Source organism: Taeniopygia guttata, chromosome 15 (genome assembly GCF_048771995.1).
Source record: "Taeniopygia guttata chromosome 15, bTaeGut7.mat, whole genome shotgun sequence".
Lineage (NCBI taxonomy): Eukaryota > Metazoa > Chordata > Aves > Passeriformes > Estrildidae > Taeniopygia > Taeniopygia guttata.
The window spans coordinates 9,735,162-9,753,411 of record NC_133040.1 but is presented as its reverse complement, the minus strand read 5'-3'; the positions used below and the strand labels follow the sequence as shown (position 1 = coordinate 9,753,411).

The following is an 18,250-nucleotide window of genomic DNA, read 5'->3' as shown; positions in this document are numbered from 1 at the left end:
CTCTCCTTTCCCTGGGAGCAGAGCCTGACCCCCCAGGCTGTCCCCTCCTGTCAGGGATTTGTGCAGAGCCAGAAGGTCCCTCCTGAGCCTCCTTTTCCCCAGGTGAGCCCCCCCAGCTCAAGAGCCCATGGCTGTCCTGTGACCTTGGGGACAACTCTCAGAACAGAATGTTCTGGCCCTGGCCCAGCCCTGCTGAGCTGCAGCCTTGTCTCAACTCCCTCCTGAAGTCAATCCCTGCTTAGTGACACATGAGGGTCACCCCAACATCTCCCTCTGCCTCAGCCCTCCAGAAAGAACTGCTGGGGGCAGCTGGGAGCACCCCAGTAAATTTAATCTCTCCATCATGTTAAGTGTAGTAGCTTGATTTATTTCTCCTTGCAATCCAAACGGTGCCAGCTTTGGTCCCAAAACAGTAGTGAGTTTTCTTCCCCCCAGCTGGAAAAAAAAAGGGAAATACTATAAATCCCTCCCCAAGCTGATTTATGGAGCATTCATGAAGAATTTATATTGCAAAGGATTTTATTAAATTAAACTTGAAAAGCCTCTTGATTCCTAAGGTTCAGTCTCAGAGCCAGAGCTCTCGTAAAACTGGATGGAGCAGGCAGAGGGAATGGCTGAGGTGACACTGCAGCTGATGGGACCATCCAAATCCAGAGCATTTGTCACCAGGATGTGTTCCAGGCTGAGGCTTGGAAAATTACTCCATGAAAAATGTGCATTAACAAGAGGCATGAAATATCTGCCTCAAACCCAGGTGAGTGATGAGCCAGGGGATCTGTTAGTGCTGGGCACTCCTCACTCATTCCTGGGCATTTTTCACTGGCCAAAAAAGGGACACAGCGCCAGAGATTCTCTGGAGAGCAAGTTTAAGGTTGGTTCTACTCAAATAATTGAACGGGAGAAGGGCAGGATGGATTTAAAAGCTGCATCACCACCTTGCAGCCCACACCATTCCCAGGGGGAAAAATTACACCAGCAGGCTTCCCATGGGCTCTTCCCAGTTGTATTTCCAAGCTGAAGCAGTTTGGATATGAGTGCAAAGGTGGAACTGTGGGTGTGAGCTCTCTCCAGCAATGTTCCAGGGTCAGCACAGACCCCCTGGGAGGAACCCTCAGGGTGCTGCTCCTCTCACCCAGCTCCAGCAGGGCCCTGCTCCTCACCCCAACCCCTTTTCCTGCAGCCTCAGTGCCCTGGGTGCTCCCAAACCCTGGGTTCTGCTCCTCCAGCTGTTCCTGCAGCTGGTCACACCATTCCAAGGGACAGCTCCACGTGGAGACAACCCCAGCACACAGACCCTGGGATTTGGCCTTTCCTGCTTCACCCCTGTGAGCCCCGTTCCTGGCAGAGGATGCACTGGATTGTCAGCACAGAGAAATTCCAAGAGGCAGCCAGAGCCAAGGAATTCTTGGTGCATTCCTGTAAATCTGTACAGCTCAGCTCCAGCCAGAGCTGATGGATTGGAAGGGACTTGGAGCAGCAAAGCACACAGGGCTCAGTGTTAAAATGTGACAGTTTGTGGCCATTTGGTACAAGGAAATTCACATTTATTATTTCAGAGCTGTGGACACAATTCCCAAAGGCCTCCAGCTGCTGCTCCACACGAGCACTGTGCCTTCAAAGGAGGAGCTGATTGTTTTCTCTTCATCATCCCTCAGAGTCCTGTCAGAGCCTTCCCACAGCACCTGCTGCTGCCCAGGGAAATGAAGGCATCTCCAAAATGTTCTGGAATTCTCCTGCCTCACTCCCACCTGGGAGAAGCAGTGACTCCAGAGCCATCCTCAAATGGGATGTGTGGGCCAGGCCCAGGGAATAGGACAGATGTGTCCGAGTCCCTTCCAACTCAGGATATTCTGTGATTCTGTTCCTCTCAGGATTTATCAACAAGCTCCTGGTTATGTCCCATGGAAATCCTTGGCAGCTCCCATTTCCAGTCAGGCTTGTTCTCTCTCCCTTCCTTGATTGACAAAAGAAGTCAACTGGATTTAGTTTTCCATAATCAAGGAAAAGACATTCCAGCTCCCAGCTAGGGCTCAGGTTTTATGTAGATTTTCTCTTCCTTCCCTTCCTTCATTGCAGCATAACGTGCCAGGACAAAGAGATAATCACTGAGCCTAGAAAGCAAAGGAAAAGCAGGAAAACCAGTGATCTTATCCAGAAGAGAAGCTTGTTGAGAAGCAAAACTCCACAGATTTATTCCCAGGACGAAGGGATTGCTTCAGTAGGACAGGGCAACGGGTTGGGGTTTTATTTTTTACCTGTTTAAATACTTGGCCACATTTGGATCTGCTTCTCCTGCTTGGACTAAAGGGACTACACTGGGAAAAGCAAAGGGAAATGTTGGTGTTTAATTTTCCAGCTCTGAGTGCACAAAGGCTGGAGCCTCTTCCCACCCCAAACCTTTCCTGGGGTCCCCCAGTTTGACTTCTGCGGAAATGAAGGACTTTTGCTTCCCAGAGGGATCTGGGCAGGGTAAATTATGCCAGAAATGTTTGTGTCTGGGAAATCACTGAACAGAGAGAGACTATTTTATTTACAAGGGCCTGGAGTGACAGGACAGAGGGAATGGATTCCCACTGACAGAGGGTTAGATGGGATACTGGGAAGAAATTCTTCCCTGTGAGGGTGGTGAGGCCCTGGCAAAGCTGCCCAGAGAAGCTGTGGATATCTCATCCCTGGAAGTCTCCAAGGCCAGGTTGGATGGGGCTACAGAATCCCAAAAGGTTTAGGTTGGATGACCCCACTAAGGGAAAGGAAGAACAGAGCCTGGCTTTGTGCCTGCTGCACTCCTAGAATTGGACAAAACACATAAAAGCTTGGCTTGAGCCCCCAGCCCAGCCCTGGTTTGTATCCCTGGGGTGTCCCCATCCCCTTTCCTCAGGGTGATCCCAGCACAGCACTCACCACCTCTCAGCCCTGCGGCACACGGCTCGGGAGAAGTGGAGAGCAGCACTGCTCCTGCCTCCAGACTGGAACAGCAAGGGAACACCACTCAGTGTCTGCACCAGCAGGGACAGCCTCCCCTCCCCTCCCACACACACAGAACTGATCCCTGTGCCATGGCCAGGCAAGGGAGGGACATCCCAGTGCAGCAGGGTGGGCAGATGTAACTCCCAGCTCCTTGTCTCTGCTTTTCTCTTGGTGCTTGCCTATGGAAATAGCAGCTTCCCAGGCTGTTTTCCCATGGTGAGCAGTGGAGCAGGGCTACCCAAGGAAGTGAGGGGCACAGGCAGCACCTACAGGCAGGATGAAGGCTCTGAGGGGAGGGAGCTGCTCTGAGTAACTGTCAATCCACTGCTCCAGCTCCAGGACAGGCTTCTCGCTGAACGACGTTCGTTCTACAGAGGGGAAAGCAGAATCAGCTGAAAAAAAGTGATTCAGACAACAAGCTGAACTATTATAGTAAAAATGTGGTGATCCCCGACTCAGGGAAGAAAATGATGATGTCTGGCTCCAGATCAGAAGGCTGAAGGACAGCTTTATTAAAACTACATTATTCTACATACTTTACTTACTAGCACACTTACATACATACATTATTTACTATCTAACTAACTCAAACTCCTGACTCTCTGCTGAGATTCCAAACCATAGCTGGATCCAATTGGTCACTGACCCCAAAAAACCTTCACCAGAACCCAACCCAGCCATCACTGCAGGTAAACAATCTCCACATGGGGAAAACAAAGGAGCAGGGATAAAGATTGTTTTCTCTTCTTCTCTCAGCACTTCTCCTGACAGAATTATGTCTCTCTGTCCAGAAAATGTGAATGTCACATACTCTGATTTTGCTTTCTTGGATCAGCAAGTCCTAAGAAACCAAATCCATCCCTCAGCATCCCACCACCCACGCCAGGCTGTGCCCAAGCCCTGCCACCCCAGGAAAGGCAGGACTTACTCCGGTGAGCCTCCCTGGCCGAGGAGAGCGGCGTGGCAAGGTTGGAGCCCACATCCTGCAGCATGCACTGCACCTGGACAAAAATCACAGCTGCTGTCACTCCCAGCCGTGGCTTTTTGCATTGCTGTGCTCAGTTTGCCTGGCAAACTCACAGGCTGCCCAGGCAGGACCTGTGTCACTGCTGTGCCCTCATGCTTGGTTTGTATCCCAATTTCAAACCTGGAGCTCTGTAACAACAAAACTGATGTTCACAATGTGGACCTGACTAGAGATGTATCTGTCTGCCCCAAACTAATAATTTGATCTACTAGCTTTCTTCTTGGTTAAATAAATTTGCTTCTTAGAGAGCAATCAAGGGAGTCTTAAAGATTTATATATTGAAATACTAAATGTATTGAATTCCTGCATGTCAGTGGGAGCACTGTGGCTAAAATTAAGAAGTCCATATTTTAATAGCACTGGATGAAGATTATCCTTAATACTCACTTTATGAAGTTGATCAACAAATGTGTGGCCCTTTTCACTGCTAAACTCACCAGCCAGCCTTGGTTAGAGTGAAAAAAACAAAACAAGAGTTAGCTGGGAATGAAGAAATCACAACAACCATGCTTTTCCATGTGCTTTGGATGCTCCCAGCCGGTCCTTACCCGATGGCCGAGCTCAGCTCGTCCGTGGCTCCCAGGGCCTCGAAGATGCGGTCACCCTTGGGCCGCCGCTCCCCGGTGAAGGTGCTGGAGAATCCTTTGGGAAAGGCGGGAGGTGCTCAGGGCTGGGCTGGGCAGCTCTGCCCGCGGCTCCCCGGTGCCCCCCGGGCTCTACCTGAGTCTCCCGTCCTCGTGTAGATCCTCGGGGCCCGCTCGGCAGCGGCGCGCTCGGGGCTGTGGAGGCACAACCCGTGAGGGGACACCGGCGGGGCGGGGGACGCTGTGAGGGGAAGAAAGACACCATGAGGGACGGAACGACACCGAGAGGGAGTCCCGGCCCTCCCACGCTCACCTGCCCGCCCCGCCATGCCCCGCAGTCCCCGTCCCGCCGCCACCGCCGCCCGCCGCCACATCCCTCCCGGCCGCCGTCACCGTCCCGCCCTCAGCCCACGCCGTCACCCCAGCGCCGCGCCACCCCGCCACGCCCCCTTCCTATTGGCCGCCCGCAAGTCCCGCCCTCTCAGCGCGCCCTGCTATTGGCTGAGCGCAGGGAGGCGGGACAAGGGCGCGGCTCCGATTGGTGGGTGGGGCTGTCAGTCGGCGTGGGCCGTGAGGCGGCTGCGATGTGGCGGCGGGAGCTGGCGGTGTCGGCGCCGGGCAAAGTGATCCTGCATGGGGAGCACGCGGTGGTGCTGGGCAAGGTGAGGGCACGGTGGGCACGGTGAGGGCACGGTGAGGGCTGCCCAGCTGGATGAGGGCACAGTGAGGGCTGCCCAGCTCGGTGAGGGCACGGCGGGCACAGTGAGGGCTGCCCAGCTCGGTGAGGGCACAGTGAGGGCTGCCCAGCTCGGTGAGGGCACGGTGAGGGCACGGCGGGCACAGTGAGGGCTGCCCAGCCGGTGAGGGCACAGTGAGGGCTGCCCGGCTCGATGAGGGCACGGTGAGGGATGCCCAGCTCGGTGAGGGCACAGTGAGGGCTGCCCAGCTCGGTGAGGGCACGGCGGGCACGGTGAGGGCTGCCCAGCCGGTGAGGCCTCGCTGAGCCCCGTTCTCCGCCCGCAGGTGGCCCTGGCCGTGGCGCTGGACCTGCGGACGTTTCTCCGCCTGCGGCCCGGCGCTGAGGGCCGGCTCAGCGTCTCCCTGCCCGGCGTCGGCGTCCGGAGGAGCTGGGACAGCCCCGGGCTGCGGGCCCTGCGGGGGCGGATCGCAGGCAAGGCCCGGGGGAAGGAGGCGCTGCCCCGGGGCACCGAGGGGCTCTCGGTACCGTTCGGTGCCCGCTGCACCCCGGTCACCGTGCTGGGACCCCGCCATGAGGTGACCTCGCAGAACCCCCGTGGGGTGACTCTGCAGGGACCACCGTGGGGTTATTTGTCCCTCTTATCTCTGACCCTGCTCACTGACCTGTCCCTGCTCCTCTCAGTTACTTACATTCCCCTTGTGACCCTGCTGATGCTCAGGTGGCCCTGTCCCCTCCTGGTTTGGGTTCCAGGGGCTTTTTCTGGTGCTGTTGTGGCTTGGGCAATGTTGTGACACAGGCAGAAGCCAGCCTGGGCCTGTGTTCCTGCCTGTCTATCCCACACCAGCCCTCATGGAATTTCTGCAGCACCTTGTACTGGCTGGAGCCCCAGGACATCCCAGTTCCAAAATCCACATTCTTTAATGAAGAGTTTGTGACTTGCCGTGTTTTCCATAGTGAGTATGGATGGATGCACTGGGAGGTGTAGGCAGGAAGTGTGGAGTGTGGAAACCCTGGGATTTCAGAGTGTCTGGTGGAGATTTTGCTTTTATTTTATCACAGATCCTCAGGTAGAACCTGAAATTAGCCCCAGCTGTTTCTGCCTGCTGTAACAGAAGGTTTTGTTGCAAATACTGCTCTCAGTGTAACAATTCCCTGGTTTTTAAGTGTTTAAACTCTCCCCTGCTTGTTTCCATAGCTGATGAAGATGAGTCCAAGTCCCCCAGCGTAGAACAGCTGGATGCACTGAGGGAGTTTGCTGGAATTGCTGCTGGGGCTTCAGCTCCAGAAAGTCTTGCTACTCTTGCCTTCCTGTATATGTGCCTGGCTATTTCTGCTAAGTATGGGTAAGGCTCTGCTGCTGCCCCAAAATTTTGGTGGTGGGTGGGTGCTTCAGGCAGGTGAGCTGGGAGTCTCTGCTCTCACTTAGTTTTGAGCGCTGAAACCAGAGCAGTTCATGCCACAGTCGCAAACACACACACCCCTCCCTCCAGCAGGCAGCTCCTGTCATCCTGGCTTAGGCTGGAAAAACAGAAATAAACTGTGAATTTATTGTCTGAACTGAGTCTGATCTCTTTATGGGCTGAATCTGCCTAAAAATCTTGGAGAACTTGGGGCTGTTCCAGTTCTCAGCCTTGCCCAGCACTGTCAATGATCAGTGGATGGGTGCTCAGGGCAGTGTCAGAAACCAAAGCAGAGCCCAACTTCCATATTCTCATCCAAGAAATCCAAGGATAAAGAACTGGGTTGTGGTTTCCTTGCACTCTCAGGGTGGCACTGGGGCTGTCACTCAGCAGCCCTGAAAACCTCCTGGGCTTGAATCTGGGGTCTGTAACACAACCCAGGTGTGTTCAGTGGAGCAAAGGGACGTGGATATGTCCATGTCCCATCTTCCCCACCAGCCTCTTGCTCCAGTGGGATGTGGCTGTGCAAATACACATTTGGGATGTTTACACTTTATTCAGAAATGTGTTTGCAATCCTGTTTACAGCAACCTCTGAAGGGGCTCTTTATGGTGCTGCTCAGGTATTTAGTTACAAAGTGCCCCTGCTAGCAGCCTGACAAGCTGTGCCAATCATGGATCCACTCAGGAGGGCTTTATTCCAGCACAATGGCTTGGCCAAGGCTGCTCCATTCAGGAATGAGCCCTCCTGAAGCCCCAGTGTGTCAGATGCATGTGCTGATGATGCCAGTTCTCAATCAGCTTTCCCTTTGATCAGTCCTAACTGGCCTCCTTTGCCTTTTAAATGTTGGCTGGAGGTGGAATTCAGGGTGCTTGTGTCAGTCCCTGTGTGTCTGTTTTTCCAGGGATGTTCCCAGCGTGGAGATCGTGGTGTGGTCGGAGCTGCCCACGGGAGCAGGGCTGGGATCCAGTGCTGCCTATGCTGTGTGCCTGGCTGCAGCCCTGCTCATGGTGTGTGGAGCCATCTCCTGCCCACTGCAGGAGGGAGAATCCACATCCCGGTAAGGAATTCCAACTCTGCTCCCTGTGCCCCACCTTTCCTTTTACCTGCACAAATTCTGGCACTGCCACCTCTGCTGGTTTCTCTTGGCTGTCACCACAACTGACACCCAGAGCCCATCTCCTGTCCATGCCCAGAGTTCCCAGCCCTCTCCCAGACTTTGTAAAACTCCCCCTGTTTTCCTTGTTTAGGGTCAGATAAACATACCTGAAAAGGGGGGAAAAGGCTTTATTTTTTCCAATCAAATAAAACACACTGAAAATTTTCAAACTCAGTTTCCTCTGGCTCGGAGCATCTTCCAGGTTTTGCTTTGAGTCCTCGAGGATCATTTCTGGGATTTTTTTTTTTGCATTTCCCATGAATTCTTTTCTGCATGTGCTATATTTCCTCCTGGTCTCCTGCCTGTCTTTCCCTTTTATCAATACCTGATGAAAGAGAGTTTCTTGCCTTCTGCCCTTGGAGCTCCCCTTTGGAAGCCTGGAGTGCTGTGCCAGTGTGAGAGGGAGCTCTGTTTGAAGCTGTTAAAAATCAAAGCTGGAGGGGCAGACCCTCTATTGTGTGGGATTTTGTGTGGGGCTGAGAGTGAGACAGAAAGGGGGGTGGTTCTGTGTGCTGCTTCTGAACCAGAATTTGCAGTCTGACCCAGAAACAGGTTCTTGTTGGGAGCACTTTGTGCTTGAGCAAATCTCCCAAATTGGGAAATAAAAGGGCAGCTCTGAGTGGTGCAGCGAGGATGTCTTCATTCCCTGCCCGCCCTCCGTGGCTTCAGCATGGATCCAGCATAATTCCTGCCTTCCAGCTGGCATGCAGAGAGCTGGGAGTGTCAGACTTCAGAAGGGTTTTGCTTTTTTTTTTGCAAGAAAAGAACAGCGGGATAGAACAGCTTCTGTGTCGGGAGGAATCGCAGCCTCTCAAAGAGGATTAAAAACAAGTGATTTACTCCTGTTCCTGAGGCTGCTGGTGTGAGCTGTTTGCTGAGTGCTCCCAGATTAAATCCTGGCAGGTGGAATGCGAGGTGTGTGGACAAGGATAAGGACATTCAGCCAAAGCCCAGGGAAGCAGGAGTGAAGGGGAATGGTTTCTAGATAGCAGGTGGCTCTTGGAATTTCTGCCTTGCCTTGCAATATGCTGCGAGGCTTTCCCAAAATGTGGATTTGTGCCAGTGCCCCAGCATGGAATACCTGTTGAATAGACTTGTGGTGTGCAGGGAGGGTCAGAGGTGTGTTTTTGTGCTCAGACTGAGAGCAGGATTAGATGGGATACTGGGAATTCTTCCCTGTGAGAGTGGTGAGACTCTGGCACAGGCTGCCCAGAGAAACTGGGGCTGCTCCATCCCTGGGAGTGTCCAAGGCTAGGTTGGATGGGGCTTGGAGCAACCTGGACTAGTGGAAGATGTCCCTGCCCAACCAGGGCCCCACCACCCTCACTAGGGAAGAATTTTTCCCTGTTGATCTCTGTCAACTTAAGGCCATTCCCCATTGTCCTGTCATTCCAGGCCCTTGTAAATAGCCTCTCTCCATCTTTTTTGTAGCCCCTTCAGGCACTGGAATTAGGTGACCCCAAAGCTTCTCTCCAGGCTGAACAATCCCAACTCCCTCAGCCTTTCCAGTGTGTGTGGTAACACACCCTCTTTGGTGAGGTGGGGATGAGTCTGGACTTGAATTCCATTAAATCTGATCAACACCAGACCAGGGCTGGGATCTTGCCCCTGAACCCTCCCTATGCACTGGTTTGGAGTGGTTTGTGTTGGAGTTATTTCCTTGTCTTCCAGGTGGACAGAAGAAGAGCTGACTCTGATTAACAGCTGGGCCTTCCGAGGGGAGCGGGTGATCCATGGCAATCCATCGGGTGTGGACAATGCTGTTGGCACCTGGGGTAGGTGTGTTTGCTGCTTCTTGGGCAGAAGCTCCCAAATTCAGCTCCCTGTTTTGGCCTGAGCACAGGGAATCCTTCCCCTGTCTCAGTTTGCCCCATCTGTGAGCTGGGCCTGGAGCCAGCTGGAATGTTGGGAATGGGCTGCAGGAACACCAGAGCTCTGTCCTCCCAGGCAGGTGCCATGGGGCAGAGACCTCACTGCAAATAACTGATATTTAAACATTCTGCAGTGAACAAAGAAACCTAATCCTGTCCCAGGGATAATGCAGGGGAAAATGCAGTTGGACAGCTGTCATTTAGTTTCAATTAGCAGAGACTTCCCAGTGTTTTGAAAGTGTCCTTGGAGACTGTTAATAATCTTTCTAATGAGACCTAATCACAGTGCCTCTGTGAGGGTAGGAGCCAAGTGAGACATTCCTTCTGGACAATGAAATTCCATGCTGCAGGATGGCTGCTGACACCAGTGCACACGTTCAGTCCATGGAATTCCATGTGCTTGGCTCTGCCACAGGGAATCGCTGCTGGATTCTGTTTTCTCAGGAGAGATTTCACACTGGCCAAACTCTTTGCCTTTTCAAAAATTATTTACTGTGATCCTGGAGGAGAGGAGAGCAAAGGGAAAGGCCTTGGGTTGAGCACATCCAGCCAGACTCTCTCATTAAGGCAGCAGGGTGAGGCAGGGCCGTGCTGCTGGAGAACATGGTTCATTTAGCTGGTGTTTCTTGCAATTATTGTCACAGGCTGTGGGTGAGGTTCTGAAGATGAAAGACCTGTGTTATCTCTCAGCTCACTCTGTAGTGAGACAATACATGTATTTTACTTTAGGTGGAGCCCTGAGATACCAAGCAGGAAAAATCACACCGTTAAAGAGGTAATATTGGAGTTTAAAAATAACCCTCACACACGGTGGGTGGAACGTATCAGAGAGGCTCTGGGTGGGTGTTGGAGGGTATGAGGATGATGGGAGATGGCTGGAGTGTGGGAAGGGTTCTGCAGCCCCATTTTGGGTGTGGGCAGCCTCAGTTGTTGGGGTGGATGGGGACAATAAAACATTTGGTCATTATCTGACATTAGATGAACACAGCACAAAGGATCAATATTAATTTCATGGCATTATGGGCAGCAGGAATGGATCTGCTCCTGGCAGCAAATGACATTGTGGGGAGGGGGAACTTTGTGCTTACCTGGTGGTGGGAAAACCCATTGGCAGAGAGAAATCTGGGTCCTGTGTGTTCCCTCTGCCTCCTGCCAGAGAAGTATAATCTGACTCCATTAAAATCTTTCACAGTGCATGAAATTGCTCTATTAGCAGTTAATGGCCACTACTGGCTACTCTTGTAGAGAGTATTTCAAAGGAAAAAATTTGCTTGAAAAACGTGGATTTTAGTAAATACATTACAGTCCTATTTATAGCTCTAGTACAGTTGTTCCTTGTATCCAGGAGGAACAAGCCTGAACCCAGCCAGCACTGAAACACCTGCTGAAGTCCTGTAAAATGAATGGGACTCCTTATCCTGCTCAAAGACGCCTTTTGAGGCAGAATGAGCTGTAGGCTTGGGGAGTGTGAAGGACAGAGGCAGGGAGATGTTCCCTGCCCATGGCAGAGGGTTGAGATGAGATGAGCTTTAAGGTCCCTTTCAGTCCAAAGCGCTCTGAGATTCTCTGTTTCCTGTTGCTTTCAGGGTGCCCACACTGAGGATCTTGCTGACCAACACAAAAGTCCCTCGGAGCACCAAGACCCTGGTGGCTGGTGTAAAGGAGAAGATCCTGAAGGTGCAGGTGGTTGTGGGATGGAGATGTGGGGGGATAACCTTTGGGAGATAACCCTCATTCAGGGACTCCCCTTATGTGGGACTGCAGGTCCCACAGGGATCTTTTGGGACATTTCTCCTGTAGCCACTGTATTCCAGTCTCCCAGCTGCTTGGGAATGGGGTTTGAGCTCATCTCCTCCCTTCCTCCAGTTTAACAGGAGTTAAAATCACCAATTTGCAATCATGAAAAGAGCAGTTCCTTCCTCTGGCCTGTTTCCTTCTCTTCCTCACTTTTCTGCAGTCAGGAACTGGTTACCATTGCCCTGCTCTGGGAATGAATGAGGAATTGTCCAGCTCAAAGAGACTGGGACCAGTTTCCACCCAGAGGTATTGGAAGAGCAGCAAGCAGGCACCTGACATCCCTCCTTCCCCCTTTCCAGTTCCCTGCCATAATGAACCCGGTGCTGGACTCCATCGATGCCATTTCTCAGGAGTGCCAAAGTGTTCTGGAAGCGATGCCTGCAAATCCATCACCAGAGCATTACCCTGTGCTGGAGGTAAGGGGCTTGCTCGCCAGTATTTTTAGCCACTGTTACTGTTGAACATCAAAATGTCATTTAAAGAACATTAGGTCTGAGAAAAAAAAAAAAAAAGTGATAGCAGGAAATGTTCAGTTCCAAGCAAAACTGTGGTCTGGGTGAGCTGCTTTTAATGCCCTTCCTGGAGCCTGGAGGCAGAAGCTGCTGCTGGTGCCTCTTCCCAGCTGTGTGCAGGGAGGGAGGGGCAGGCCTGGGGCTCTGGGGACCTGTGGCCCTGGAGGGTTTGTTTCTCTTGCATTGAGTGCCACGGCTCTGGCAGTCACTGCATGTGAAGCAACTGCTCTGTCACTGCCAGGGCTGGAGTGAGGAGAGCCCAGAGCCACTGGTTTGTGATGGACTGACTGGTTCCCAGCCAGCTCCTGCTGCTCCAGGCTCGTCCTGGCTCCGCAGAGCCACAGACAGAGCTGTGCCCAGAGCTGACCTGACATTGATGCACGAGGTGCACACAAAGATCTGTTTGTCTTGGCTTTGCTCAAAGAGCAGAGGCTGGGGAGGGGGGAGGAACAGGCTTCCGAGTGGAAGAAGTGCTGAGAGTGCTGTAATGCTGCTCCACAGCACCGTGGGAGAGGGATGTGTGGCTGTGTCCCAGCTGAGGCAAACCTGGCCTGGCCCTGGGAGCCAGCTTGGACGCTCAGGAACCATTTGGTACCAGTCCATGTTGGTATCTGGATGTTTCCCCTTGGCTCTCAGGAGGACCTCTGCTTGTCCTTGCTCTTATTCTGAATTGCTCCCATGGGATTCATAGCAGAGTCCTGCTCCCTTGGCATCAGGGGGATGGTGAGATTCTGGACACCCCAGGGTGGGTTGAGCTGCCATCAGCTGGGAGAGGTCTGCAATCTGTTCACAGCACAGCTTCACACAGCTCCTCATCTTAATTCCACATCCTCAGGCTGTCAGAAGTGTCAGGGGACAGGGAAGAGAGGGGATAATTTGAGTTGTGCTTTGAGATCCTCAAATGGAAAATGCCAAAGCATCCTTGTGTCCCACACCCAGGAATCAGCACTGCAGTGAGCAGGTTCCTGGCTTGAATCTTGTTGTTTTGTCTAGTGCTTGAAGAGCCCACAGAGGCCCAGCTGATTAGATGCAGCACATAGATATATAAATACATCTTTTGGGCTGTTTCTGAAATGTGCAGCTCTGGCCAGCGCTGTATTTGAACCATGGAACTAGTCTAGTGTGTCATAAGCTGTCACTGGATTCCTGGCAGATTTTGGATCAGGAGATGACAGGTGTCTTGGATCATCACAGGCAGTGCTGTGCCCTCACTCAGGCATATAAAGAGCCTCTGGATGGACGGGTGTCCTCCCCAGCCTGGGGTGGGTGATGGCTGAGCTCTGCCTGCCACCCACTCCTTGCTCTTCCCACAGTGCCTTAAACTCTGGGCACAAATGCTCTGGAGAGGGGAGAGGGATTGTTTCTGCAGCGTCCCCTCCTGTGTGTGTTGGCAGGAATCCCATGTGGAGCTGAGGGAGGGGGATGTGGCTGACACCTGCCCTGCTGCTCCCTGTGCACAGAGCCCCTCCTAGCCCACTGGGAGCTGCAGGCAGGGAAGAGCTCAGTGCTGCTTCCTGGGGGAGGGAGCACAGGGCTGGGAGGGCCCTGTGGTGCTCAGGGAGCCAGTGTCTGCTCCTAATCCTGCTCCAAGCACAGGCCAAGCCTTTCCCTCTGCTCCCGAATTCCTCACCTGTCCTGCTGGGAGGGGAGAAGCTGTAACTTCCACTTCTGTGTGGTGTTGTCCATCCTTGGGCTGTTGGGACCTTGCTGCTGAGGCAGCTTTCTCCAGGAGTAGCAGGTCTGGCTGGCTGGGAGGCATGGCAGGGATGCTCCTACAGCTCTGCCAGGAGGGTGGGCTCGCTCAGAGAGGGGCCTGTGCTGCTCCCAGAGGGAAGGACCCTCTCGACCCCACTTGAGCTGGGTGCCAGATTCCCAGCGTGGTGCTGCCGAGGCTCCTTGGCTCCCAGCCCAGGCCCTGCCTGTGAGGAGGGAGAAGTGCAGCACAGAGCAAACAAAGGGACGTCCCTCTGTGTCACCTCTCCAGCGATGCCTCAGCCGTGTCAGAAGTCCCTGGCTTTGGCTTTGCTGGATAGATTGCAGAGCAGGGCAGGGTGACAGGCAGGAATGAGAGCTGCTGGCTCGGTGCCCTTCCCACGGCCAGAGAGGGGCCTTGCACAGCCTCCTGCTCAGCACTCGAGTGACAGGGCAGAGGAGAAGCAGTCAGGAGGCATCAGAGAGCTCTGGAAAAAATTCCTGCTGGCAGCTTGCAGTGATCAGGATTTTCTTGGAAGGTGCTGGAGCTGTTGTACTCCTGTCACTGTGCAAGTTGTGAGGGGGACAGGGACACACGAGCAGCTCAGAGCTCAGACTCTGGCCTGACCTTGCTCCTTGGTGCTGGTGGCCAAATTTCTGCAGAAATGAGGTGGTTGTGAAGGGGTGGCTGGGAAGGCAGGGTTGCCACTGCTGTGAAGATCCTCTGTCTCCTTGTGTGCTCATCTCCTCTCTTTGTGGTTGCTTTTAGGAATTCTTTGACATAAACCAGCACCACTTAAATGTGCTCGGAGTGGGCCACCCCTCCCTGGACAGGCTGTGCCAGGTGACAGCATCCCACAGCCTGCACAGCAAACTGACTGGAGCTGGTGGGGGTGGCTGTGGCATCACCCTGCTGCCACCAGGTCAGTACAGCCCCTTGGGCATCTTCCTCTTCCTCACAGCTCTGGTGGGGGCAGGTCTGGAAGCAGAGGAATCACTGCCAGCCCTGGTCTGGCTCTGGAGGGATGGGTGGGATGTGTCCCAGCACTGCCTGGCACTGTGGGTTGCAGTGTGTGATCCAGGGCTGATTCAGAGTGTTCATTTATGTGTGTCAGCCCCTGCGGGCGCTGGCCCTGTGCCAGGGGCTGTGTTTGGAGGAGCCATGGCCCTTTCCCTCTCCCTGCAGTGGCTGAACTGACTCTCTGGCTGCTCTTGCCTTGCTTTTGGCAGACACCTCCCCGCTGGCCGTGGAAGCAGCCAAGCAAGACTTGTGTGCCTGTGGATTTGAATGCTGGGAGACCAAGATTGGGGCCCCCGGGGTGACCCTGCACTCCTGCTCCTCTCTGAGTGCCCAAGTGCTGCACGCGCTCGCCCAGAGCTGAGCTGCTGCCTCTGAGCTCTTGGCACCACGTCCTCGGAGCTTTGTGTGCCCAGATGCCTGGAAACTTCTGTCCCCTCTCCTGGAGGAGGGCCTCCAGACGTGGGTATGGAGCCAGTTTGGGGCCTGGTGTCACTGGGATTTGGGGCTGCAGTGGGGACCTGGGGGCATCCACCCAGTGGTGCTTGACCAAGGCTCTCGAAAATCCTGGTTTGAATTTCCTTCCTCAACTGCTGTGCAGATCCCAAGGGGCAGGAGAAGAGGGGCTTGGCTGGATTCCAGGGTGGATAATGACACTTTGCTGCTTCAGATGCATGTGGTGTCTCTTCCCTCATCCCTGCTGTCCTGTGGGAGCTGGCAAGGTGGATGTGCACGGTGCTTTGACATTTTTGGGTGAAGAGCATCTTTGGCAGCTCAGGGCTTGATGCTCAGGTCTCTGTTTCTTCTGGACTACATTCCTAGTGAAGAGGAAACGTTTAATACAGCTCTTCCCCGCTATTAATTAAGTGTTGGGTAATTAAAATGCAAGATAAAGTGCAATTCTAGTGAAATTACTGATTTTCACTCGTTTCCATAATCTCTGCCTGGGCTGATAAGCAGAGTCCTGTAGTCAGGCTCTGGTTTTTATTCACATGTTCAAGGTCTGACTCAAACAGCACCTGCAAGGATGGCAGCTCCAGGCCAAGGGCAGGCTTAAAATTCCTCCTTGCAAAAGCTTTTCTCTCACACTTCAGTCTTGAACCAGCATGTCCCTGACCCTGCCTGGTGTTGGGTTTACTTTGGTGTAATTAAATAGGGGAAAGAAACCCAAACCACGTCCTCAAAAGCTCACCATAAGTTGCAGTTGACAAACTCTAAAACCTAAATGCATTTAGACTTATTACAGAAATGTAAATGCATTTTTTACTCCTGAAATTTTAATGAGCTGTGCCACAGAACGAAGGGGAAGTGGCTGAGGCCGGAATTTCTGGGAGTCATGAGCTGACTCTGAGGGACTGTGGTCTCTGCTGTACCTGCCAAGGGGGTTTTATCATCATTCTGTTTGTCTGGGGTGGGTTTTTTAAGTGGGTTTTTAAGTGTAGCTGTGTTCAAGAATCACTTCACTCAAAGCTGAGTAATGAATTGGCAGAGGTGGGGCATTTGCCTTCCTCTTCCAGACCAGGGATAAAAAAAGTCAAGTGTGAGAAGCTGAGATGTTCTAGCTCTGAACTCTCAGCATCATGGTGACCTGCTTTAGTTCCCTGATCCCATGTAAAACTGTCTCTGGTTTTAATAAATCCATGGTTTTTTTTATGTGCAAAGTGTTCTTTGATAATTATTCTGGATACAAAAGGAAAAAAGCACCTTACACTGCTTCGGGAAAGCAGGTCTCAGATGCTGCCTTTCTACATGTCTAATTACAATTCCAATTTGCATCTGAGAGCTGCTTTACACTAATCACAAGTCAGAAAGGCTGATAAATAATTTACCATTTTCTAATACAGTGTAATCAATGTGAGGATCTGGGAGCGTGTTGACTTTAACCACTTACATGTGTCGACTTTGTGATGTTGGCACAAAGAGATGCCAGATCCAACACAGGAACTTCCCTTCAAAACAGCATGTCTGGGGCTCAGCCTTGTTGGCTCTGAGGGCTGGGGACTAGAACTGAGGGGAAATTCACAGAATCCCAGGATCATTCAGCTTGGGAAAGCTTTCCAAGGTCATCAAGTCCAACCTCTGACCAATCCCCACTTTCCCACCCAGCCCAGAGTGCTGAGTGTCACATCCAGGCGTTCCTTGGACACCTCCGGGGATGGGGATTCAAACCTCCCCGGGGAGCCTCTGCCAAGGCCTGACCGCACTTTCCATGAGGAAATTCCTCCTGATGTCCAACCTGTGTTCATCTGCTCTGTGGCAGGGTGGAAGTGGTGACGTTCCAGGGCAGGGAGGGTGGTGGCAGTGTGTCACAGGAGGGTGACCCATACTGGGGTCTGTGGGAAGGGTCCAGGGTGACACAGGCACTGCTGGGATCTGCCTTCCCTGTGCCACAGGGACTGGATCTGCCGAAGTCAGCAGCTGGAGCCAGTCCCAGTCCGGAGCGAGCACAGATTTCACATCCATCTGTGAGCACGGGAGTGTCTGTTCAGTCCTTTCCAAACTCCTCCTTTGCCAGCTCCCTCAAACTCTGCAGGGGCATTGCTACACCCAGCAGGATAACCCGAGGGGTGGCTGGAATGTTCCTGAGCCCCCCTTCCACACGGGAATCACCCCTGCACTCCCACCGAGGTCACAGTGACTCCTGAGCCACACGGAGACCATCCCTGCCCCTCCTCGGCCCGGAGCAGCTGCTCCTGTGGGACTGATGCCCCACGGGGACACGGAGTGGGGCAGAAGGAGGCACAGCTCTGTCTCTCTTGTGTTTTGCTGCTTTGGAAGCAAAGCTGCAGCCTGTGGAGCGTGTTCTCCCCACGGATCAGCCCCTCCTCTCCCAGGCACCCCGCGGGACGGATGTGCAGCAGGGCAGCGATTGCTGCTGAAGGATTAGCCTGGTAATTTGGCTAATTTTTCTTGAGCTTCATTTTTCACATTACGAGCTCTGCAGCAAGACTAACGAGCCTGGCTTTGCTCTAATAGCCAGCACAGGGACGGGGAGGGGAGGCTGTGCTCCAGCCTGAAGGAGGGATTGAGGAATTGCAGAGCGTGGGGGTCCGGTGAGAGCTGGGGGTCACCGGTGTTTAGTGACAGCAAAAAGGGAAACACTTTGAATAAAAATACCTTTAAAATCTTGTCCTTCACAGCCAGTGCCCGGGACAGCATCGCTGCCGGGGTGTCTTCCCCCATCCCTGGGGAATGTCCCGGTACCCCGGAGGGCTCCTGCCCCCCCTGGCACGTCTCCCCTGAGCCGACCCAGCGCTCCCCGCCCGGCCCTGGCAGGCACAGATGGTATTATTGTTTGTTTGCACTCGTGTCAGCAGTGCCTTCTTTCTGCTCCGCTGAGTAGATGCTGAGGAGGCAGTGACATTACTGGAGATCACGGAGAGAGCAGGAACGGGGTCAGGGAGAGAGAGGAAATGTCAGCGCGCAGTCACGGGGGGCTGGGGGGCTGCTCACACCCCCGGGGCTCCCGCTGCTCCAGGGGTCCCTCCTGAGGACAGGAGGTGGCACTGGGACCCCCTGCACG

The 18,250-nt window shown here is 53.4% G+C and overlaps 2 protein-coding genes across 5 annotated transcripts; one reads left to right on the top strand and one right to left on the bottom strand.

Moving 5' to 3' along the window:
• Positions 1–1,498: 1,498 nt before the first annotated feature.
• Positions 1,499–5,020, bottom strand: MMAB (metabolism of cobalamin associated B). Of its 2 annotated transcripts, NM_001245369.1 has the most exon segments (9): positions 1,499–2,111; positions 2,256–2,315; positions 2,902–2,966; positions 3,238–3,335; positions 3,896–3,968; positions 4,382–4,439; positions 4,543–4,636; positions 4,715–4,819; positions 4,892–4,969. In NM_001245369.1, coding segments are annotated over 9 exon segments (702 nt in total). In that variant the 5' UTR covers positions 4,953–4,969; the 3' UTR covers positions 1,499–2,023.
• An 88-nt stretch (positions 5,021–5,108) lies between these two features.
• On the top strand, positions 5,109–16,388 carry MVK (mevalonate kinase). 3 transcript variants are annotated; one of them, XM_030285664.4, is made up of 10 exons: positions 5,109–5,240; positions 5,602–5,749; positions 6,474–6,621; positions 7,583–7,738; positions 9,509–9,612; positions 10,438–10,483; positions 11,295–11,385; positions 11,805–11,921; positions 14,479–14,632; positions 14,940–16,388. In XM_030285664.4, exons 1-10 carry the CDS (start codon positions 5,163–5,165, stop codon positions 15,089–15,091), a joined length of 1,194 nt encoding a protein of 397 aa, XP_030141524.3. In that variant the 5' UTR covers positions 5,109–5,162; the 3' UTR covers positions 15,092–16,388. The 3 variants fall into 3 exon arrangements, with proteins under 3 accessions (XP_030141524.3, XP_072792221.1, XP_072792222.1); XM_072936120.1 differs by having other exon boundaries at positions 14,896–15,168; XM_072936121.1 differs by lacking the exon at positions 5,602–5,749 and having other exon boundaries at positions 5,126–5,240; positions 14,940–15,234.
• The last annotated feature ends 1,862 nt before the right edge of the window (positions 16,389–18,250 follow it).